At 42.9% G+C, this 24,968-nt stretch overlaps 1 protein-coding gene across 8 annotated transcripts in view; it reads right to left on the reverse strand.

The window, feature by feature from the left end:
• The window catches only part of LOC144767990 (guanylate-binding protein 1-like), a 333,964-nt gene that overhangs the window by 119,806 nt on the left and 189,190 nt on the right, over window positions 1-24,968 (reverse strand). For all 8 annotated transcript variants that reach the window (XM_078651373.1, XM_078651372.1, XM_078651374.1 and 5 more), the window contains one exon: window positions 15,542-15,819. In XM_078651373.1, coding sequence (XP_078507499.1) covers window positions 15,542-15,819 — 278 coding nt within the window. The remainder of the gene's footprint in view (window positions 1-15,541; window positions 15,820-24,968) is intronic.

A 24,968-nucleotide genomic window follows, 5' to 3' on the forward strand; every position in this document is an offset into this window, starting at 1 on the left:
CAAGAGAATACTAAGAATTAGTATGCATCGAGGAAGGATAAATAACCCCAGCGTTCAGAACGACGACCAGTAATTGAGTGAATTCGTCTACATGGCCATAAAGCAAGAAGCCAGTTTGAGCCAGCATAGGCATTTCAAGGCAAGTCAGGTGGTCTAACATTGTTAGAGGGCAAGGCATGTTTTTGATTTTGATTGATTTTCTTTTCTCTGAACTTTCTGGATTTGAGGGTTTGGGAAAGGGTGTAGACAATATTGCAGTAATCAGAATTTTATTAGCACACTTGTCAGTTCACTAACATGTGAAAAGTGAACGACAGGGTAGGTTTTTTCTGTGACTATTTTAACAGATTAGAGTTTTCGACAAACACATTGGTGTATTGAAGAACATTTTATTGTCAAAGTTGATCACAAGATTTTTCATTCCTGTTGGAGACGGGAGGGTGGGTGCCTCCAGATTGTAGGTCAGATGAATGGACGGGATGTATTGATGTTAGGCCTGTTGTCAGAATCAATCAATCAGTTAGCACTCTGGCACCCCTAAGGGTTTTGGGGCGCTGTGTGTCTGTCAAAGAGCCAGGTCTTGAGTCTCTTTCTGAAGTCTGCCATCGACAGGGCCTGTTTGAAATGGGGGTCTCTAGTTGGCAAGGGCTTGCACCTATGTCCAAGTAGGGACCCTTCTTCCTAGTCAGTATAAGGGAGTTACATTCCTACAATAAACCCTGCTCACCCCCTTGGTAGCTTGGCCAGAGCAGTCAGGCGTATCTTAGAGACAGTGTGTAAAGCATTTGCACATAACCAACAGTAATACAGTGTAAGTACTACAAAAGGACACCACACTAGTTTAGAAAAATATCCAATATTTTTATATACTTAAGACAAGAACAAAAACGATAAAAAAACACAATACAGTGTTAAGAAATCTTCAACTATCAAAATTACTTTGCAAAACAGTTCCTTGATGTCGTTAGCTCCATCTGGGGCTATCACGGCGAACAAACTAATCCAAACAGTTCTGGCAGACCGCGGCATCGCGGGCCATCTACGATGTCGGGAAGGGTGCACAGTCAAAATATCGAGTCAACAATATCGATTTGCACTAATATCGAGTTAGAAACATCGAAGGTAAGAAATATCGATGTACTAAATATCGTTGTCAAAAATATCGATTAGAATGTATATTCAATAATATCGAGATAAGTAATGTCGATGATAGAAATATCAACATATATAATGTCGAAATGTCAAAATATCGACATTTTGAAATATATGTTTCTAATATATTATTAATAAAAAATGTTGTATAAATTTGCTATAATGTTTAATAATAATATAATTTTTTATATAAAGTAATATACATTTTAGGAGCGGGATGTTAGTTTTATAGGGGATAAGGGTGGGGAGTGTATTAAAAATATAAATATTAAAAATATAAATGTAAATTTTTTTTTTGAGAAATTAGAATGCGAAATTATATATTAGAAATTAGAAATATGAAATTAGAAAATATATTTAATTTTTAGCAGCGGGATGTTGGGTTTATAGGGGATAAGGGTGGGGAGTGTATGAAAAATATAAATAAATATTTATTTTAGCAAATACATTTATATAAAATAGATTTCGAAATTTTAAATTTGAAATATGAAATTATACATTTTAATTATGAAATTTGAAATTAGAAAAATTATACAATTTTTAGCAGCGGGATGTTGGGTTTATAGGGGATAAGGGTGGGGAGTGTATGAAAAATATAAATAAAAATATTTATTTTAGCAAATAAATTTATATAAAATAGAATTCGAAATTTTTTATTTGAAATATGAAATTTTAATTTTTAATTATGAAATTTGAAATTAGAAAAATTATAAAAATGTTAAGAAATTTATTTAATTTGAGTTTTGGGGTACAGGGGTATCTTTAGGTTTCAGGGCTAGGTTTGGGTTTTGGGGTACAGGGGTATTTTTAGGTTTCAGGGCTAGGTTTGGGTTTTGGGGTACAGGGGTATTTTTAGGTTTCAGGGCTAGGTTTGGGTTTTGGGGTACCGGGGTATTTTTAGGTTTCAGGGCTAGGTTTGGGTTTTGGGGTAGAGGGGTATCTTTAGGTTTCAGGGCTAGGTTTGGGTTTTGGGGTAGAGGGGTATTTTTAGGTTTCAGGGCTAGGTTTGAGTTTTGGGGTACAGGGGTATTTTTAGGTTTCAGGGCTAGGTTTGGGTTTTGGGGTAGAGGGGTATCTTTAGGTTTCAGGGCTAGGTTTGGGTTTTGGGGTAGAGAGGTATTTTTAGGTTTCAGGGCTAGGTTTGTGTTTTGAGGTAGAGGGGTATTTTTAGGTTTCAGGGCTAAGTTTGGGTTTTGGGGTAGAGGGGTATTTTTAGGTTCCAGGGCTAGGTTTGGGTTTTGGGGTAGAGGGGTATCTTTAGGTTTCAGGGCTAGGTTTGGGTTTTGGGGTACAGGGGTATTTTTAGGTTTCAGGGCTAGGTTTGGGTTTTGGGGTAGAGGGGTATTTTTAGGTTTCAGAGCTAGGTTTGGATTTTGGGGTAGAGGGGTATTTTTAGGTTTCAGGGCTAGGTTTGGGTTTTTGGGTAGAGGGGTATTTTTAGGTTTCTGGGCTAGGTTTGGATTTTGGGGTACAGGGGTATTTTTAGGTTTCAGGGCTAGGTTTGGGTTTTGGGGTAGAGGGGTATCTTTAGGTTTCAGGGCTAGGTTTGGGTTTTGGGGTACAGGGGTATTTTTAGGTTTCAGGGCTAGGTTTGGGTTTTGGGGTACAGGGGTATTTTTAGGTTTCAGGGCTAGGTTTGGGTTTTGGGGTACAGGGGTATTTTTAGGTTTCAGGGCTAGGTTTGGGTTTTGGGGTAGAGGGGTATCTTTAGGTTTCAGGGCTAGGTTTGGGTTTTGGGGTAGAGGGGTATTTTTAGGTTTCAGGGCTAGGTTTGAGTTTTGGGGTACAGGGGTATTTTTAGGTTTCAGGGCTAGGTTTGGGTTTTGGGGTAGAGGGGTATCTTTAGGTTTCAGGGCTAGGTTTGGGTTTTGGGGTAGAGAGGTATTTTTAGGTTTCAGGGCTAGGTTTGTGTTTTGGGGTAGAGGGGTATTTTTAGGTTTCAGGGCTAAGTTTGGGTTTTGGGGTAGAGGGGTATTTTTAGGTTTCAGGGCTAGGTTTGGGTTTTGGGGTAGAGGGGTATCTTTAGGTTTCAGGGCTAGGTTTGGGTTTTGGGGTACAGGGGTATTTTTAGGTTTCAGGGCTAGGTTTGGGTTTTGGGGTAGAGGGGTATTTTTAGGTTTCAGAGCTAGGTTTGGGTTTTGGGGTAGAGGGGTATTTTTAGGTTTCAGGGCTAGGTTTGGGTTTTAGGGTAGAGGGGTATTTTTTGGTTTCAGGGCTAGGTTTGGGTTTTGGGGTAGAGGGGTATTTTTAGGTTTTTGGGCTAGGTTTGGATTTTGGGGTACAGGGGTATTTTTAGGTTTCAGGGCTAGGTTTGGGTTTTGGGGTAGAGGGGTATTTTTAGGTTTCAGGGCTAGGTTTGGGTTTTGGGGTAGAGGGGTATTTTTTGGTTTCAGGGCTAGGTTTGGGTTTTGGAGTAGAGGGGTATTTTTAGGTTTCAGGGCTAGGTTTGGGTTTTGGGGTACAGGGGTATTTTTAGGTTTCAGGGCTAGGTTTGGGGTTTGGGGTAGAGGGGTATTTTTAGGTTTCAGGGCTAGGTTTGGGTTTTGGGGTACAGGGGTATTTTTAGGTTTCAGAGATAGGTTGAGTGTCCAGCATATATCCTAATTAAATGTAGATTGGAGTTGGAATAGTAAATTAAATAGGTTCAGTGTACAGCAACTACCCTAATTAAATGTATATTTGAGTTACAAGAGTTAATTTAATAGTTTAAGTGTTTATTATTAATAAAAAAATATTTTATTTTGGATTTGGATAAGTAAATGTTTAATGTTAAGTGTCCTGTATCGAATTAAATAATTTGTATATTTATGTGTGAATAGTAAATTGATAGTAATAGTTCATTATATATGTAAAATAATAATAAAAATAAATACATATTGTAAACATTTTAAAAAATTTATATATTGGTATTAATTATTTAATAATGGGTAGTAGATAAAAATGACAGTTTTAAACACATTTTTTATTTATTTGTTCATATAGTAATTAAAGCAAATAATACATGTATAAAAAATTATTTTATACAATTTAAACAAAATAATACATCCAATTTGGCACCAATTTCTTTGTAATTTCGATATCTTTGCAGTAAATTACATTTGTGGTATATGTAAATTATACAGTAAAAAATAAAACATTGAACATTATACTATATAGAGTATATACATTTTAAGAGAAATTACAATACATCACAATTGTTAATAAATGATATAGTAATATTTTTGTTACATATACATGTGAACTTCAATATATGTTATATATGTAGATATATTTGAAATTAACAACATAGATAATATTTATAGTTCATATCATACAATGTATATTTTACAAACATGTTAAATTATAATATCTGTTATATATTTTTAATTTATTAATATGAATTTTATAATATTAATATATTAAATATATTAGTCACAATTTGTATATAAGTAATGAAAAATAACACTTTTTATTTTCAATTATTTAAACACAATATTGTTTGTTTTATTATAACATTAAAAAATAAAATATATTAATAATTAATGTAATAATAAAAAAATATTATCAAATTAATATTTTTGTAGAAAAATTAATAATACATGGGATAAATACAGCAAACATAATTATACAGTTTTAACACATTTCTATTACTAAAACATATTACGTTGACATTTATTTAACTGTTATTTGGATAATAGTATCATTTGGGAGTTTTATTTTGTAACCACTCTTAGTCTTTTTGGGTCATTTTGGAAGATTCAAGCTCGCGGTTGGAAGCTACTTCACGTCTGAGAAGGTAAGATTGCTATTTGTTATATTTAAACTAATTTAAGGGAATTTTGAAGGTAGTACTTTGTTATTTGTTGTTTGTGGAATACTATGTTAGGGTTAACTTCGTATGTAGTTCGTTATTAATGTTTTTACATTTTCTTAGCGTATTCTCAGTAACGGACTTGGAGTTATTGTGTTTGTGGCTTTTTATGATTTTTTGGTTACATATATGTATGTTCTAGTTATTAATAATGTATTATTCTAAGTTTTATGTAGGTGGGTATTATTTTTTTTCTCTTGTACGTTTTTGGAAACTGCCATTTCCGTTTCCGAGTTGTTACGTTTTTTTTTTTAAAGAAGTGCATTTCAGTTGTTGTAACTGCTATGTGTTTTAGACTTCGTTGATTTATTTGGGTTTCTGGAGCGTTTCTTAAATTCTAGAGCATTTTTCGGGAATCAGAGTTATCGAATTATTGGGATTTCAGATGTATTTCGAACAGTACTATTTTCGCATTGAATTGGGCCACTTTTTTTTAAATGCTGTGGATTTATTACAGCATGGATTGTTATGGACCATTGGATTTGCTAATTACGTTGTTGTGAAAAGGTAAATGCATTTATGTTATTAAATGTTGTGTGTTGGGAAATGTTCAATAAAAAAAAAAAATGTTGAGTTAGATATTTTATTTGTCTAAAAATTATTATATATTTATAATTTTTAGAAAAAAAAAATTCTTATAATTTGTGAATAAGATGGTTTCGTTACATTTAAGGCATTTTTAAAATGTCCAGAATTTTAGTGAGTTATTATTTTCAGTTTAGTGTTTTGGCTATCATTTTTAAGTATTCTAGTCCTCTTGTTGTGGGGTAAAGTTGTACTTGTTGTTGTAAATATTGGTACATTTGGGCTGTTTGTCTTGATAGTTTGGGTTTTAATTGTATAACGGATTGCTCCATTCTTAACTCTTGGAAACTTTGTTCTTTTTGTATTGCTGTTAGTAGTTTGTGTAGTGTAGGAATTGTTCGGCCAGTTGAAGATAGAAAGGCATTATGCCAACCCTCCACTGCGTTGTTTGTTTTGGCCTCTTGATTTAGGGTTGGTAGATATACATTCCATCAAGGAAATAGGAATTTAGGCTGTCGTCTGTGGCCTGACCGGTGTAGTCTCCCCACCCAGGTATCCTCAAAATAATCCAAAAGTGGAGACAATTTTTGTTCATTTTGTGTATGAAAAGGACTTTCTATTAAAAGATTATAGTGTTCAGCCACATCGGTTATTGGCATGTATGCTAGGGCAATGAGGTGTTTTATTTGGTATGCAAATGTAATATTGGTTGCATATTCAACACTAAGGGGTCGATTCCGATCCGGTAAAATCCCCGTCCGTACGATTCGTATCCGGAGCCGTTTCCGTACGACTCGTACGGACGCCGTACGACTGGACGATTCCGATCGTCCGACCCGGGCGCGATTCGTACGGTACACGTTGATTCGTACGGAAAAGCGCACAATCACCTACACACCGTACGGCGCGTACCCCCATGATCGCAGGGGTACGCGCCGTACCCCTGTGATCATGCGGGGTACGTGCCGTACACCCAGCGTACATGAGGTACATGCCGTACACCCACCGTACATGGGGTACAGTGGGTACCCCATGTACGCTGGGTGTACGGCACGTCCCCGCATGATCACAGGGGTACGGCGCGTACCCCTGCGATCATGGGGGGTACGTGCCGTACCCGGGGGGGCGTTTCGTACCTGTTTCGGCGCGAACTCTGCGTTTACGACTGTTTTCGGCTCCCGTAGGAAAAGGGTCGTACGGCGCGTACCCGACACGGATCGTACTTGCTGGGTCGTAAAAACCAGCCACGAACCGTAGTGATGTCGCGTACAGCCGGTTCCGAGTGAAACTCGTACGGAGATCTGAGTCGTACGGAGTCCTGTACGACTCATACGGAGTTTGGCACCTGGTACGGATCGTACTTCGTCGTACGTACGGGACGTCTACGGGTACGATTCGTATGGGGAAAAAACTCTCCGTACGACGATTCGGAGCGCATTTTACCGGATCGGAATCGACCTATCAGTGTTAATTTTTGCAAATTTTTCCATATACAATGGTTAAAATGGAAGTAACATCCTTGTATGGATGTGTGTGATATATTTTAAGGATAGAATTTATCATTGCTTGTTCAAAGTCAATTATAATTTTTAGGGGAAAGAAGTCTCTTGTTTCTTCTTTGATTTTGTTTAATATTTCAGTGTATGTAGAAGTTTGTTTGTTTGTTTGGTAACAAACAATAGATGAATGGTATGCAGGCATTGTGGAATTGGCCATGCATAGTATATAATTGATAGAATGGTTTAGGGCATATACTAAAAGGGCCATCCATCATCCACGTTTGACTATCGGTTAATTTTTTTAGGTTGGTGTTTGTTGCAAACATTATTATCCTTTTATCTTTGTTGTTGTTGTCGTAGAAGATAAAAGGTTCATCATTATGAGTTATGGTAAGCTCAGGTGGAATTATGACCTCTTCAAAAGTTTTAGGTGTTGCTATTGATGGTCTACTAGATTTTTTGGTTCTAGCAATAGTTCTTTTTATAGCAGCTATAGTTGGTAACTGACCTCTTGCCTCTCTAGGTACTCTCGGTATTAATTCCTTAAGTATTACACTAGTTGGTAAGTCAGAGGTTTTGCTTAATTCCTTAATATTGTCTAGAGTAGATCTAACCTCTATTTCAGAGATGTTAGGTGGATGGTTATGTTCAGTAGTATTAATCACACTTGTTTCTCTGGTTGTTGCACGACCATAGCATTTGTTGGAATAATACTTAGTACATTTCCAGTTAACTTTAAGGTCTTTTTGTTTTTCCTGAGTATAAGTATACCCCATATAGCATAACAAATATTTCCCTTTCTGAGATGAGATAAATCTTGCATCTTCTGTCATTGTTGGTTTCTTAAATCTAGAAAAGGTGTATTAAATATTATTAGAAATAGTCATTTTATTAGAAGAGAAAAAAATAAGTATGTAACATTTGTGGGTAATTACCTATTCCAAAGTAGTATATTTTCAAAGGAGATCTTTTTGTTGATTGATGCTTTAATAGATTGTAGTGGTCTGTTGAAAAAAAATGAAGCATATTTTAGTGAATGTTTATATGTGTATTTTTATTACACATTTGCTAAGGTACAATGTTTTATTATGAAAACGTTTGCAACATTTATTCAGATATATATATCATTTAAAGAAAAACCGGTTTTAAATATACAAACAGTTAAATATTAACATTGTTAGTGTTTAAAATACAAATATTAGTACTTGGGCATGTTTTCGATGCTTACCTATTTTTAATCTTTAGTTATTGATGGTAGGATGTTTGTTGTTATGTTGCAGCTTTAATTAGTAAAGGTATCTGTGGAAAAAAGTAATGGTATGATGAATGTTTTGTTTAGTTTTTATAATAGAAGTAACATTTTTTTAAAAAAGCATTTCAAATTGTAAGTCTTTGAAAACTGTGTTTAATAAAAAACAAAAATTAGACATTTAGGTAGGAATTTATGAGTTAGTTATAACATTTTTATTATTGATTTGGCATTTATTTAGTGTTTAAAAAGGTAATTTAATAAACTTACTTTTCAAATTTGTTGTTGTACTTTTCTTGAAAATGTTCACCTGTTTGTTAACCTTGAATCTGTTTAGGATATATGTAGAGATAGATAGAAAAGCAGTTTTAGATATTTAGAATGAACGGCAGGTTGCAAATAATGTAACATTTTATACTGAAACATAACATTACTTACTTTTAGTTGATTTGTAGTATTTTCGTATGAGAACAATATTTAGAGTAGTAGAAATAAGTGCATTTCTCCTTGAAGCTGAATAATTTCTGCTGGTTTTTGAGTCTTAATTGTAGCTCTTTTTATAGCGTATGTTTAATTAGTGTTAGTTTGTGATTGGTTAGAAGCATAGAAAATAGTTCCTATTGGTTAGTTTGAATTTTTTTAATTTTAATAGTTTAATTTGCTGAAATCGAAATGTTTGTTTAGAGAGTTTGTGTATTAGTAAGTATTTTAAATATAATATAATTAAATAGTATAGCTTTAAAACATTTATAATATAAAATAAATATGTGTATATATACCAAATGTAATATTTAATTGTTAGCATAGATTTAGTAATTTAATAATATTTTTTTTTAGATATATAGTTATTTAATAGTATAATGTTAATTTATTTAATGTGTATAATGTTTCTATAAACTGTAAGAATGATTTAGAAAAGTCGATATTTAGGTAATGTCGATATTATTGATGTCTATATTTTGGTAATCGATGTTATTGTATTGTGGTATGTATATTAATGACTGTCGATATTTTGTATTTCGATATAAGTGTGATCGAAATTAGTTTACTCGAGATTTTTGTATATCGATATAGTGAGATCGATGTTTTAGTAAAATTATAAATAAGTATAGGATGTCGATGTAATTGTAATCTATATCTAAGACACGATATTTGTGTGGGTCTATTTTAGTGAAATCGAACTTTTGTCAGAGATTCGTCGGGAAGACCTGCAAAACACTACGGGGCAGATTTATGATAACTTGCGCATCCCCAGGGATGCGCCAGTTATTTTGCGCCGCTGCTCCACCACCCATGGTGCGCCGCATTTACAATGCGGCGCACCATGGGGCAAAAACGGCACAGATGCGTGACGCATCTGTGCCGTTAAGGTGGCGCATTGCTGGAGTTGCGTCGCAAGCGCGACGCAGCTCCAGCAAGGCTCGGGGGTGCCCCATCTTTACAATGCTGCGTCAAGACCTACGCCTGCTTCAAGCAGGCGCAGGGTTTTGACGCAGCATTGGCCTGAAAGTGACTGAGTGAAATCTTATAGATTTCACTCAGCCACTTTTGCGAGGCGCACCTGCCCCGGAACGCCCACCCTGCGCCGGAACGCCCATGGGTGGCGCAGGGCTTTACAACGTGACGCATCTGCCTAGATGCGTCACGTTGTAAATAGGTCATAGGGATGCGCCACGTTTACGCCGCAGTTGCGTGACGCAAACGTGGCGCATTCCCAACATAAATCTGCCCCATCCTTTAGAGATGCAGGGCGTTGGCGACCTCTCGTTGAGCTTCCGAAAGCACAGCATCCGCAGGCATCGGTTTGGGAGGTCGGTGCAGGAGTCGTCGGGATCTTGAAGTCAAACGCGTTGCAGGTCAAACTCCTCGCGGTTGAAGTCAGGAGCGCTGGTGTCGGGTGCTGCAGTGCGAAGGGCAGCGGTGCGGTGTGCGGTGCTCTCAGGCTGCAGTGCGAGCAGCGGCTTGGTGGCGGCGTCAGATAGCATCATCGGTGAGACCAAGGTCAAGGTGCAAAGTGAATGCGGTGCACGTCACGGTGGAGAAGTGTGGCTCACTGGTTAGAGGAGGCAGACCTGGAAGCAGAGGTCAGCCCGGGACCAGGGTTCAATTCCCGGCGGGGTCTTGAGTCCTAAAATGTCCATGGACTCGACAATTCTCGCTCCGGTGCCTACTCGACTCATGGGTTCACACTCTGCAACTCTGGGCAATGGCTTGCTTAATCTCCACAACGGCCCCTCGCGGCGGGATGCCTGGCTTTCACCTTGCGGATACCCTGATGGGGTTATCTCACAGGGGAATACCAGGACGGGTTCCCTAAGCAAGCGCTTAGAAACCGCTTGGTGATTTGCGCTATATAAATTCCTGTACATTTACATTACGGTGCTGGCAGGTCACGGTGCAAGCAGCAGCGTCGTCATTGGTGAAGCGCTGTCGTCGGCTAATGAACTGGAGTCGATGGCGCCGGCGTCAGTAGGCCAAGGCTGTGGTGTGGAATGAGGGCAGTGTGTCGTGTAACTTTACGAGCGGTGCCCTCGAACCACGGTGCAAGCATCTGCGTCGATTTCAGGGTGGAGCAGCGTCGTTAGGGATACCTAGGCAGCGTTGTGAAGCGAGGCGATGCAGAGTGCGGTGCCCACAGGTCACGGTGCGAGCAGCGGCTCAGTGGTGGCATCTGAAGGCGTCGTCGGTGAGACCAGGGTCACGGTGCGGCGTTGTGGCAGTGCCCTCTGCGGTGCATTCAGGACACGGAGTTGGCAGCAGCATTGTAGATGGCGTTGGGTTGCTTCTTCTTCTGTTGCAGCACAAAACACAGTCCCCAGTGCTGAGGGCAGGAGAACTTTATGCCTTTGCTGTGCCTGAGACTTCTTAAACAGGGGGCAAGCTCTACCTCAAGCCCTCGTAGAAACTCACAAAAATAGATTACAGAAAGTACAGTCCAGTCCTTTTACTGCCCAAGATAGAAGCAGCCACTGCAGGCCAACAAAGCAAAGCACTCAGCAAAGCAGCCTTTCCTCCTCACAGCTTCTCCAGCTCTTCTTCTTGGTCCTAAAGAGGTCTAAGGTTCAGAGTTTTGGCTCCACTTTTTATAGCTGAAAGTCCTTTGTTCTCTCAGGTAGAGAGTGTCTGTGCCCAGCCAGAACCAGTTCTGCCCTCTTTGTGTGGCTTCCTGTCAGGAGGTAGAGACGGCATTGTCAGAGGCAGAGCAGGCCCATTCAGGTGCAAGGAAATCTCTCCCCTTACTCTGAATTCAGCTCAGCTCTCTTAAGCCCTTTCCTGACCCACCTAGACTATCCAGAGTCACTCCTGCTCCCCAGCCCCTGTCACCCAAAACCCAGACAGTCAATCCACAAACCCAGGAGAGGCCTGCCGGATGGCTGAGCAAGAAAATACCTACTTTCTAAAAGTGTTTTTTTTCAAACACAGAATGTAAAAATCACCTTTACTAAAAGATGCATCTTTAGATTCTGAGTTCAGGCAGACTAAAATGTATTTTCCAAAATTATTGTTTCTGGGGTCAGTTATGTTCAGGCAGACTAAAATGTATTTTCCAAAATTATTGTTCCTGGTGTCAGTTATGTTTATAAGATGTTATAAACTAACTCCCCATTCTGACTTAGGGGAACAGCTACCCTTGTCATAGTGAAAAACTAAATTGGCAGTATTTCACTATCAGGGCATGCCACACACATCAGGGCATGTCCTACCTACATACAATGCACCCTGCCCATAGGGGTACCTTGGCCCTACCTTAGGGGTGACTAATATGCAGAAAGGGGAAGGTTTAGGGACTGGCAAGTGTGTGCACTTTCCAAGTCAAAATGGCAGCTCCAGACTGCACACAGGCTCTGCAATGGCAGTCCAGAGTTACATTTATGGGCTGTTTGTATGGGTGGGACAATCCAGTGCTGCAGCCCACTAACAGCATTTGATTTACAGGCCCTGGCACACTTAGTTCACTTTACTAGGGACTGACACATAAATCAAATAGGCCAACCCTGGAAACACCAATCCATAACACATTTTACCACAGGAGGACTTGCACGTTACCACTGATTAGCAGTGAGAAAAATGCGCAGAAACACTAAGCCAGCACAGAGTAAAAACCGGGAGGTCAGAAAGCAAAAACTCAGGGGAAACACACCAACAGATGCCAAGTATAACAGGGCTGCAGGAGAAGGAGCAGCTACCGCTTTAGAACAAGGGGATGTGTGGGTTGAGTGTGAGGGCGAGTGAAGAGGAGTGTAGGTGTCTAGCAGGTTGAGTTTGAGTTTGAGTTTAAAAGTTTTTATATAGCGCTCTTTCACCAGCAGTTTCATGGCGCTGTAACTGGCAGATCTCCACAAGGGACAAAGGGAGGAGGACAGGTGACCGGGGACTAAATAAAGATTTTGCTGAAAAAATAGGTTTTAAGTTTTTTTCGAAACTGGGAATATGGAGTTAGGGATCTGAGCTCTAAGGGTAATGAACTCCAGAGAGCTGGGGCAAGGGTCGCAAATTTTGAACCCCCCCACTTTTTCCGGCGAAACCGGGGGACTATCAACAAAAATTGAGAAGAGGATCGGAGCTCCCTGGCTGGAAAGTAAGGGATAATCTCAGAGGAAATGAAGACAGGGGCTGTGCCCAGTCGAGCCTGGTAGGTGATAGTCGCAAGCTTGAATTGGACACGTTCCCGGACCGGAAGCCAATGTAAGGTTTTCAGGAGGGGAGTGACATGTGAGGATTTGGGAAGGTTAAAGACCAACCGAGCCGCCTGGTTTTGAATCATCTGCAACCGCCTGAGACTATATGCAGGTATACCTGCATATAGGGCGTTGCCATAATCCAGGCGGGAGATGACCATCGCAGGTTGTTGGAAGTTCAGTCAATGGTTGATGTAGGCAGGTCCTAGCTTGTGGAGGGCTTTGTATGGTACATGAGGATCTTGAACCGGCATCTCTTCTGGATGGGGAGCCAGTGGAGGTTTCTCAGGTAGGAGGCAATATAGGTTTGTTTGGGGAGGTAAAGGATGAGTTTGGCTGCAGCATTCTGTATGGTCTGGAGTCTTCTTAGAGCTGGATGGAGAAACCAGTGTAGAGGGCATTGCCATAGTTGAGGTGGCTTGTGACAAGGGCTTGAGTGACGGTCTTTCTGGTGTTGGTTGGGATTCATCTGAAGATTCTGCAGAGCATGCGAAGGTTGTGGAAGCAGTAAGAGGTGACTGTTAACTTAACTTGTAATTTCATGGTCAGTGGCTGTCTAAGATGATGCCTCGTTCGTCCAGTGAACTGCGCCGCTTGTTCGCATACGGCGTCTGGCGTTTTTGAACCAGACGCCGTATGCGAACAAGCGGAGCAGTTCACTGAACGAACGAGCTAAAATTGAATTGAACCGTAAACGCGTCCAAAAGAGTTCCGGACCGATGAACGGCTGGCGCTTCTCCATTCTACATGCCACTCCGCCCAAGTCTAAGAAATTCTGTACTTGCGAGGCAAGTTCCCAACTGAAGTGGTCTAGAGTGCTACATACAGCATTGGCTTCCTCCAGTCCGTGTCCTGAGGAGAACCCATAACTACACTGTGGTTCGAAACGCGTTGACCCTGAGCCTGGGAAAAAGAAAGAAGGGTGCAACTAGGGCTATCAAATAGTACCACATTTTCCAGCCCTAGGAGTGCAACCCCAGAAGCATTTATCTAGTCTCTGGCTCAGTAAGACAGGCAGGCAGTACCTACGAACTGTGTTCGCCTGTCTTCTTGTATAGAATATGAAGGACTGGTGCCTAGTAAAAAAATATTTTTAGGCATTGTATTAATGTGTTTTTGTGTTTCTTAAATTCACAGTATTGATTTTGTACATATTGAACACTTTATATATTGCACATTTTTTCAGAATGTATTCTTTATTATTTGATAATTGTTCTTTTGATGACTTATAAAAATAAAATGGAAAAAGCTTTTCTATAAAAAAAAGACAAAAAGACTAAAATAAAATAGTTGACCACCCAGAACTGTTGGGCTGGGTGTGATTAAATGTTAAAAAAGTAAACCGGTCTGGCTATTTGTTCATACCAGTTCTTAGCCATTATATCCAATGGGAGGTGGATATAATGGCTAAGACCCTGTTAGCGATAATGCATAAATATCGCAGTATTCTCAGCGATATTCACGGATTTTGCCGCTATCGACGGGAATTTTATCGCATTTGAGATAAACGTTGCTAATAGCACGTTATCTCAGCGATAAAATCCCGTGATGCGCGGCGATAAAAAAATTTGCCGCTAACCCTACTTAGCGATAAATATCGCTATTTGTTGATAATATGCCCCTAAGTGCCTTCTGCCTGCCTCTGAAATACATATCAGGGGTGGGTGACAGCTGGCTTCCTGCATTCTCTCTAGACAGCCACACACAAAGGAAGGGTAGGTGTGCCCGAGATGTCATCTCCATGCAGGTGAGCCATTCTGAGCAGGATTGAAGAGAGGGGATGACACACCTGAAAGGCCTGTGTCCTGTTCCCACACCAAGGGCTGATTACCCCCCTCTAGTGAGTCTGGAGCCAGGGCGGTAAGGGAGAAATTCTGTGCGCTTCAAAGATTTCTTTGAAGTCTCCCCCACTTCAAAGGCACCACTGGATATAAGTACAGCACCTCTGACACTACCAAATCAGTAAACTTCTAGATCTGCCCGGGGAGGGGTGGACACATTCCCCATAAAAATTTCAGCCTGGGGAGGGAACCTGCGTGCTTCCCTCCCACTAATAATAAAGCCAGGCCCCAGGGGATGCAGTCCCCATAGCTAAAGTAGGCCGTGGGAGGTGAAGCGTGTGCTCCCCCCAGTAAAATGTGTGGGGCCAAAGGGGATGGGTTCACTGGGGCAAAACTCAGCCCAGGGAGTGAGGGGGCTGTGTTCCCACCTTCCGCTGTAAAAGGCCCTCGGCCTGGGGTATGGGATCCCCAGGGCCAAAATCCGCCCCGGAAGGTGGGCCAAGCGCGCCCCCTCCCCTTTGTTCAAATGAGTGGCCATGGGGGATGAGGTCCCCAGGGCAAAACAAGGCAATACGATTGAATTGAGTTCAGAATGTTTGTTATATCAAATGTTCCAAATATGTATCATAAGGCTTCTGGAATGAGGCAGCCTCAAGATTCTGATACAAGTTTTCAAATTTAATTTGTTGGTGAACTGGACAGTCTTGCAGCGTATTTGGCAGGTTGAAAAGTGTAGCTCCATTACTACAGAGAGAAACAAACACATCTCTTAAAGGGTAAATTTAGGTTTTGCTTGAAGACATCACCTTGAGATCCTTCTGATACAGCCCACCTTTGTCTTTGAATGAGCGTTTTGAAAAGATCTGGAGGGCTTCCTGCTCATACTTCTCATGCAGATCAGAGAGCTGGTGGGTTTCTGCCGGGAATATCACCAGTTTCTGCATCTGGGTCTTGTAGTGCTCCATAGCATCCTTTACAGCTGCCTCGGTTTCACTGGTAGCCAGTGAGAGAACCATGTTCTCCAGGGACGGAACTCCCCCGCTCAAGATAATCTCCGTATAGTTCTGGACCAAGAAACCAAACACTACAAAAAAAAAGAAGGTGTCATGAGGGTAATGCAGGAGTGACCATTCATGAACTAATAAACTACCTCTGCTGCCAGAAGAATATGCTAGGTGATTGAGCAGAGGCTGTGTGCAATGCACAGGTGGAGGCCTGATTTTCCCTTTGCATGACAAACAGAACATAAGACTTGAAAAGCAGGACTTTGAATACCTAAACCACTGCCCAAAACTAAGGGGCCGATTATGATGGCGGACGGACCTGAGTCCGTCCGCCACCATAGAGTAGGAGGGAACCTCCACATGGCCTGCGGAGTTCCCTCCTGTGCAATTAGGATGTGACCGCCACCCTGGCGGTCACATCCTCTATTTTTACCATTGCGGCGGGTGCAGCTTCAAGCTGCATCCGCCGCAATGGTAAAAATGCATACATTGCATTTGTATGCAGAAAGCGGCAGGCATGGTGCTGTGCCTGCCGATTTCTGCATACAAATGCAGGGGGGTACAATAGGTACCCCCCATGTGCACCCCCCACCCCCCCTTCCCACAGGGGGCCCCCAACGGGCCCCCGCAGTGAAGTTACACATGCTTTTCCACGGCGGAAAACCCGCCGCGGAAAAGCATTGTTCACAGGCCATCCTAATATGACTGACTGTGTCTGAGAGACACCGTCACCATATTAGAGCTTTTCCGACGCGGTTGTAAGCCAACCGCGGCGGAAAAGCGGCGGACGGAAACCAGAACCCACCAGCCATCCTAATGTGGCGGTGGGTCTTTGGTGGGTCTGCAGAGGATTTACCGCATCGTCCGGGCCGGGCCCGGAGGATGCGGAAAATCCTCCATCGTAATAGGCCCCTTAGTGCGTAAAAATTAACCAACAGAGGCAATAGGGGAGAGGCATAATACAGATACTTATATCTGCAATATCTCTGCCTACATCTCTCCATCTTATAGTGTAATGTTGTGCCACTAAAATAATACTAACAAACATGTCAATGCATCTGTGTTTCTTTAACAGTGAGCAGGTACCTATATATATCTAATTTCATGTTTCACTATGTGCCACAATAGAGAATGAATAGAAATATATAGAAGCAAATATAGCTAGAAAATGCTAACCCTGGGCGGGTAACTACGCTCCGCCACTCGAGTTTGCGGAGATTCGCCCACTCTGCGCTCCGGTGCAAACGTAGAGATAGGAAAAACTCTGCCTCTGTGGTGGAGCGGAGTTAGCCGCTCCCTCGCTTCTTCCAAATACTTTAAAAATAATAAAAAGAAGGCACTTACCTGTGTTTCTACCCCTCCCCTGCCTGGCGCTCTCCTTCCTGCTTCTCTTGCGTCCTTTTTCATTAAAAAAACACTACGTGGTACTTCTTGCAAGTGCGCATGTGCACGCGCAAGACGTACAACGTAGTGTTTTTTGTCAAGGTGCAGGAAGGAGAGTTGTCAGGCAGGGGAGGCAGCAGAAACACAGGAAAGTGCTTTTTTATTATTTTTAAAGCATCTGAGGAAGGGGGAGCGGAGCGGAACTATGCATAGCTCTACTGAGTTTTTTTCAAACTCGCTGGAGCTACGGGTAGAGGCACGGCGACAGCTCTGCCCACCCTTAGAAAATGCACAGCAGTACATAGTTCACAGACTTTTATGTGGCTAGACATTAGGAATAAGAAAGCATAAAATAAATAGATTATTACAAGCAAAACAATATATATCAAATACACATTATCAAGGAAATAAAACTACAAAGACTAATGTTAGGGAAGGGAGAACCACACATATACTAGCTAATACAGCTTTAATAAAGGTTTGTTCTAAACATTTTTCTGGTTTAAAATAAAAACCTGATACATTCTCCAGGGTCTTCTGGAGTGACAGGGTTTGGTGTTCTGACCCCCTGGCACTAAGGACCAACCCGAATCAGAAATCCATTTATACTGTAACCAATACAACTGGGCAGAGTTTGCGTAAGAAGTGTATCCTGTTAATGATCATTCCCGTAAAATGTTACAAGCAGGAAGTTTCTCTAAAGATCTATGGTAGGCAAAGATACAAAAATGGGTGGGGAAATCTAGACACAGTTCCAGGTCTTGTTCAGCGCAGGCTTCTCTGGATGAGTATTCTGCTGCCTCCTAGGTTTGAGGATCCTGGTGGTGTGGTTTGCGGCAAACAGGAAGGTGCCGCAATTATGTCACAAGGATGACTCAGTCCACCAAAGTGGTGGTTGGTGTCGCTCACGTCTATTGGAAATGTGTGTCAATAGCTTTGAAAGAACTGGAATAGTATCAATTTGGAGTCCCAGTTGTGATGTTGATGACTTTCTTTAACCTTTTCCGTGCACCGGTGCGCATGACGAGCTGAGCTCGTCATGAGTTGTGGAACATTCACACGCGGGGATAATTCCCCTGCTGTGCTGAGCGTTCCACGGGAACGGGTGTGGTCATGATGAGCTCAGCTCGTCATGAGCACACAAGCACTGTGCCTCATGATGAGCTGAGCTCGTCATGAGCACGGGTGCGCTATGCACGCCCCCCGCCCCCAGCACAGCGGGGGAATTACCCCCGCTGCAAAGGGGTTAACATTTTCATAAACCCCTCAGCTTCACCATTCGTCTTTTACATGTAAGGTGTTAATCAAGGAGTATAAGGATTGCTCTCCTGTCTAGGTATAGGCAACGTCCTCTTTTTGTGAAGCCCAGAGTGTGCAGCAGGTGCAGTCCTTAGGAGTGCAATCTCCCTGGTGCAGAACAGGGGATCAGCAAAATAATCCTTCTTATTGTTTCCAGGCATGGACCCGCATTGCTGGGCAGTTCTCTCATATTTATCTAGGTCTCTGGCCTGGCAGGAAAGTGAGTACCCCTGACCAATGGGGTGCAGGGTGCCACCTTCTGTGTTGACCACTTCCCCTGAAGTGTGGCATTTTCTTGTCCCAGAAAGTCCTGGTCACAAAAATCAAAATGAAGAAAATCTCTCCTAGAGCTTCAGGTCTGGCGAAACCCACCCTTATGTTTGGCTAACTTTCCCCTACACTCCTCTCCCAGCCCCTCTCCTAACTGAATTACAAGGGCTCCCATCTGGCTGGGGGTATTGGAAGTGGGTCTGGGCCAGGTTCCTGTCCTTACTGTCTTTCTCCCTTTGAAGACCAGTTTGGCTACCCAGCCCCCTTCCTGTGCTTGCATCTGCAAGCAGCAGATCTCCTCCCACCAGATGTCTCCTTTGTCTCAGTTCGGTCACTTTACGCCTCATTAAAGCAGCTTTGACTAGCCTGCGAAAGGCTGGCCAATCAGAAGAGGCTGCTAGAGGGCTGAATTGGAAACTTTAGGAAAGCAGTTTTATAACTTCTTTCCCGTAATAGTTATAATACGTCCAGCCCTGGCAAGTTACTGGATTTATTGAAGCTATTATTTTCATACTGTGAAGTATTCATAAAGTTAAACCCCGTTGAAAATCACAGGCTTCATTAATGTTAAATAAGGCCTTCCCCTGTTAGCCTATGGAGCTAATGTGCTTCAATGGGTAAACTCAAAACTGGCATTTTTTCCCCTCACCAAGTCATATAATACATCTTTTATAATGCCCCTACTTGTTTTAACATGGCACCCTACTCTTTGGGCACCTAGGGCAAACCTTAGGGGTGACTTCTATGTAAACAAATAAGGTAGTTTAGGACATTGAAAGTACCTTTAATTCCAAAAGCGAATTTGGACATAGTTTTATTTTGAAAGCAGCATGCAAGGCTGCAGGCACAACAGTAGTGCAGACTTAAGTGCATTAAATCTACTGGCCATCAAACATCTAAATGCCCTACCGTATACTAGGGACGAACAAGTAGGTTGTCAGTAGCAATTGTAATTACTATTAATATTTGATCTAGAAAATGGGTAGAATGTTATAAGGAAACATTACAACAGAAAAGGGCATTAAGACATCCTGAGACCGGTGGTCAGTCAAAATATCGATTTTTAAACATCGACCTACATTAATATCGAGTTTTTAATATTGTAGGGACAGAATATCGAAGTCAAGAATATCGTTGACCAATAGGCATTTTGTCTCCATGCCTCCTGGTCTCTCCGGTGTGGCATAGACTCTTTCACCTCTGCTTGCAGGTTCTCCACTTCCAGAATCCACCGTGGGATTCCACCGGACTCCTTGCCATTCTTCTCCAGAGACATCTTCTTCAAAGTCTCCCATTGCTGTCTTCTGCAGGTTCCAACGTCACTTCACCCCTATGCACCTGGCTTCCCTGTTGCATAGGCAAGGAGCTGCAGCTTCCAGGATCTCTTTCCTCCAAGATCAGCATCTTCACTGCATCCTCTGCACCGTCGGCCTTCATCTATGGTGAGCTGCTCGAGGCTGTCTTACGGCTCCTGTGCCTTCGGCCTGTGGGTCCTCCTGTGGGTCTTCTACTGCTTCAGTGGGCTCCCCTGCTTGCTCGAAACCCGCTCTGAATCTCTTGCTGTTGGTGAGTCCCCTAGACCTTGCTGGTCCCCAAGTTAAACCTTTTTTGTCTTCCACCCCAGTTGCGTCTACTACTTGTTGGTGCACCCGCTAGACACCGACCTCCTAGGCACCAACATCTGACATGGGATAGCTCATTCATGGCTCCCCAGCGTCGCCTGGCCCTCATAGCTGCAGAGACAAGGTCACCCTTGACTCTTCAGAACCTCCTGACATCATTGGGCATTGTGTTTCCGTCCCTCCTGGTCACTCCTGAGTGGCACAGGCTCTGTCCCCTCTGCTTGCAGGTTCTTCACTTCCAGAATCCAGTCTTGGATTCCACCTTAGAAGGTCTTAAAGCACATTCTAGAAATGAACATATACCTTTTTAAATCGTTTCCTTCATCACTTGAGAAAGCGGAATAGAGTCTTACATGCCAGCGCTCTAACTTGCATCCATTGCAGAGAAGCAGAGGTGTCTCCAATTTAATACAATTTATCCTTTTTAGGTTTCGCCTAAGTGAAAGCTGCGCACTGCGCAGCTTTTCACGCAGGTGAAAACCTAATGAGAACAGTAGAGTGGCTTGGGAATCCGCCCTCTGTTCCATTGGTTATCTCCATAAATGGAGGCTAGCCATTGGAACAAAGATCTGTCCGTCATGGCCGGACCAGATTCGTGGGCGTTCCCGCGATTTCTTCCATCTCCATCCCTTTCCGATCGTCATTGCGGCAGTGGGCGTGTGCAATTTTGTGGGCTGTGCACTGAGGCCGCTGATCAGGTAAGCAGCATTTTGTTTTTATCCCGTTCCCGACCCCCACCTCCCGCTCTCCGTGTGCCCGTTCCCGCCCCTGCCCCCCCTCCCCGTGTGCCCGTTCCCGCACCACTTGTAAATGCTTGTTTATGTTGACATTACAGGAAGTGGTGGTTGCTGCGTCCGTGACCGGAAGTGTGAGGCGTTGCTAGGCCAGAAGCTGACGCGGCGGGCGGAAGTGCGGGGCTGGCGAATATGGCGGAAGAGGCGCTTAGAGCGCCGGGGGTGCCGGGCGGGGACGAACTTGTAAGCCTGGTGTCACTACACCGCCGCCGGCCCCTGCTAGGCTGCTGGACCGTATTGCCCTTCGTCTCCGTTCTCTACCCCGCCTGGCTTTACCTATGGGTCGCCGTCTACGGCATCGCGGACTACCCTGGGGCCGGTCTCATCGCCCTGGCAGCCATCGGCATTCTCCAGGCGCTCACCGTGCTCTCTGGTCATTGGTCCGTGCACGCAGACTGTGCCCTCACCTGCTTCCTGGTAAGGCTTATGTACAGTTGTCAGCGAGAGACGTGATTGGTGTTGGTGCTGTGATATTTGTCAATAATGCTGTGTTGCAGCTCGGTGAGCGTGCAGTGACAGCTGTCAAAGCTAAGGGTGCGCCTGAGTTCTGCGCGAAGCAGTATCAAATTACACCTGTTAGTGACAATGTCTCGACGCGCAATGCAAATGCAGTGTCAAAACTTAAGACCAAAGTTTCATTACAGTAGATTGGAAGGCTTCCTCCCAGACTGGATTCTTTCTCTGGCACCCTAAAGTAACAAGTGGAACGAGTCTGCGGCAGCCACGATGCATAAAGAAGAAGCCAGAGGTCTTAGAACATACCCTAGGCATAGCGGGTTGTTTTGACGAATTGATTTTCTCAAAGACACCCATAAAGCTGCTATCATAGCTCCGTAATAACCATATATCACTCTTGGGACACGGTTGGCCTTACTCCTTTTGCTAGTAGGAGACTTCAACCTGGTACTGCAACAATTTTCAGACCGCGAGTGCTGCCTTTGGTTTACACCACTAGAGACACATGGATTGTGAAAAACCCAAGCTTCATACAAAAAACAAGTGTAGCACCTGAGCCACACTCATTCATTAGGAGAGTAGTAAGGGTGTGGTATGTAGCCGGTGATGAATTTTGGAACACATATATTAATGTAACATGGTACTGTGGAGCACTGTCATTTACAGACAGCACGTTTTCCATTAAAATATAGACTACATGTTTCTAGACATGCAGGTTTACTGATAAAGCTATACAGTGCCCAAACGACAATGAGTGGAAAACTGATCCGGTAACTAGTTATCATTGAGAGGGGTCATTCACATACCTTTATGGACCAATCATGTGCCTATGAGCTAGTGGACAGAGATACCCTAAGGAGTTTAACCGGACATTTTGCATGTTTTATAAAGCCTTCACTTTGACACCTGTATGCAGGTACATTATACCCTAAATGGAGACCATATGCCCCCATTCAAGTTAGTTGGGGTGTCAAACAAGGTTGAATTTTGGCTCCTTTCTTATATTTGTTATATTAATGCCCTGGATACCATTTTAATTTCTTGTGTACCTGATGTCCCCAAAATAGGTTCACGTCTAGCCCCTGTACTTTGTACACAGACAACATGGTTTTAATAGCTCGTACAGCAAATAGATTACAAGTGCTTTTAAATGTCTTCAAACATTTTATGCAAGGGCTGAAGGTTAAAGTTAACCATACTAAATCCTACGTTATGACCTGTGGCCCCTTTAATGCTAGGTTGAAAATGCGTTTATTGGGGAGGCTCCAATTTTAAAGACTAAGGTTTTTAGTTATCTGGGTATCTTATTCAATGACCACATGAAGTGGGAAAGGTTATGGTTACGTCCATGGAGGCGTAGTGTGAATCTTTTTTCAGGTTTGTCAAGGAACTAGGACATAAGCCCCCAAAAGAAATGATCACGCTTTATAAAAGTAAAGCCTCGCTGCTGGTACATATGTGGCTGGCTTTGGGGGTACATGGCAGCTAAACCATACAGGTGGTGGAGAATACATTTTTAAATAGACTTCTAGATAATCCAAAATCTACCCCAAGTCTTAAAACACACAATACACTTGGTGTAAGCATTCTAGAAGATAGGGTGGTTGGACTGTCTATTGCAAAGCAATTGGATAGCAGAGCCATGGCTTAAATATGGTAAAAATAGCTTTCAAGATCTTGGATTGAGTAGTCCTTTTTGAAAATCCAGGTAATATTAATACACACTGTAAGGTCCAAGTCAACAAAAGGCTCTGTACAAATAAGGAGAATGCTAGGATCATGATAGCACTCAATATGGTAAACATTCAATCATATGTCCCGCTTTCAACCCAGACATGGATAAAGGCATTGGAATTTTGATTTTATCTTACATGCTTAAAGGTAAATACAATTCATTACCTAGTTGCGCTCCCTATTGCTGTCACATGGTTCATGTTACTACCGTGTTGCCTATGAAATGGGAGGTCACTTCAGACAACTAAGTACTTTATGCTACTATGCCCCTACTTTGCACCATGTATACCTCTTTTAGAAGACTGTTCCTTCGCCCTATACTCAGCGGAAGATCTTTTAATACTCATCAGCAGTGTTTGCACTATTAACAGCGTCTTGAGTTGTTGCTGGTATGCTTTGCCGTTCTGAATTTTATCACTCAGGTGCTGAGATGAAGGAAGAAATATGCATTGTTATCCATGTTTTTGACTTTCATGCAGGCTCCCCTTGTTTTTTTTTAACGGGGAAATGTTTATTGAAAATGTAAGCAAAAAAGTGTGCCATTTGATTTTTTTTGTGTGTGTAGTGTGGGGCTCTGTGTGTGTGGGGGGATCTGTGTGTATGTGTGTGTGGGGATCTGTGTGTGTGTGGGGATCTGTGTGTGTGTGGGGGGATCTGTGTGTGTGTGGGGCTCTGTGTGTGTGTGGGGCTCTGTGTGTGTGTGTGGGGCTCTGTGTGTGTGTGCGGGGCTCTGTGTGTGTGTGTGTGGGGCTGTGTGTGTGTGTGTGGGGCTCTGTGTGTGTATGTGGGGCTCTCTGTGTGTGGGGGGCCAAGGGAGACAATGACCCTGTCCACCTGACAATCTCACAGGTCCACAAAAAGTTGCTTGTGCTTGCTGTCCTGCCCCCCCTCGTTGCTTGTGCTTGCTGTCCTGCCCCCCCGTTGCTTGTGCTCGCTGTCCTGCCCCCCTTGCTGTCCTCCCCCCTCGTTGCTTGTGCTTGCTCCCCTGCCCCCGTTGCTTGTGCTCACTGTCCTGCCCCCCTTGCTGTCCTGCCGTTGCTTGTGCTTGCTCCCCTGCCCCCTGTTGCTCGTGCTTGCTGTCCTCCCCCCTCAGTGCTTGTTCCCCTGCCCCCCGTTGCTCGTGCTTGCTGTCCTCCCCCCCACCCCACCCCTCCCTCCTCATTGCTTGTGCTTGCTGTCCTGCCCCCTCGTTGCTTGTGCTTGCTCTCCTGCCCTGCTATTGGCATTGTAAATGACAATGTCATTTATTTATGTTTTAAAAAAAAAAAACATAAATAAAAATAATGTCATGAGCAATGCCAATAGCTCTAAATTTTGTAAAGGCGAAACCATTGCATTGTAAATGCTTGTTATAACATACTAGCAGCCCGTCCCGACATTGTCCGGGAGCAATTAGGCTTCAGAGCCCCCGCCTGCACGTAGAAAAAGGGATCGGTTAGGCTCTGGGTGTATTTAAACCTTTTCTTTCAGACCATGTTTTGGGTTTGCATAAGAGCCCACTTTTCCACCTCCTGGTCACCTTTTTAGATGCTAGGGCAGCATTCTTTCGACTTCTGTAGACACATCTGCATCATATTCACTCTTGTTAGTTTGCTCACTGACTTTCTGACTGTGCTGAAGGATGATCGTACTGCAAAAGCCGCTATTTGGTTCTCTCTACGCATACCAGCC

Source organism: Lissotriton helveticus, chromosome 7 (assembly GCF_964261635.1).
Source record: "Lissotriton helveticus chromosome 7, aLisHel1.1, whole genome shotgun sequence".
In the NCBI taxonomy this organism is placed as follows: domain Eukaryota; kingdom Metazoa; phylum Chordata; class Amphibia; order Caudata; family Salamandridae; genus Lissotriton; species Lissotriton helveticus.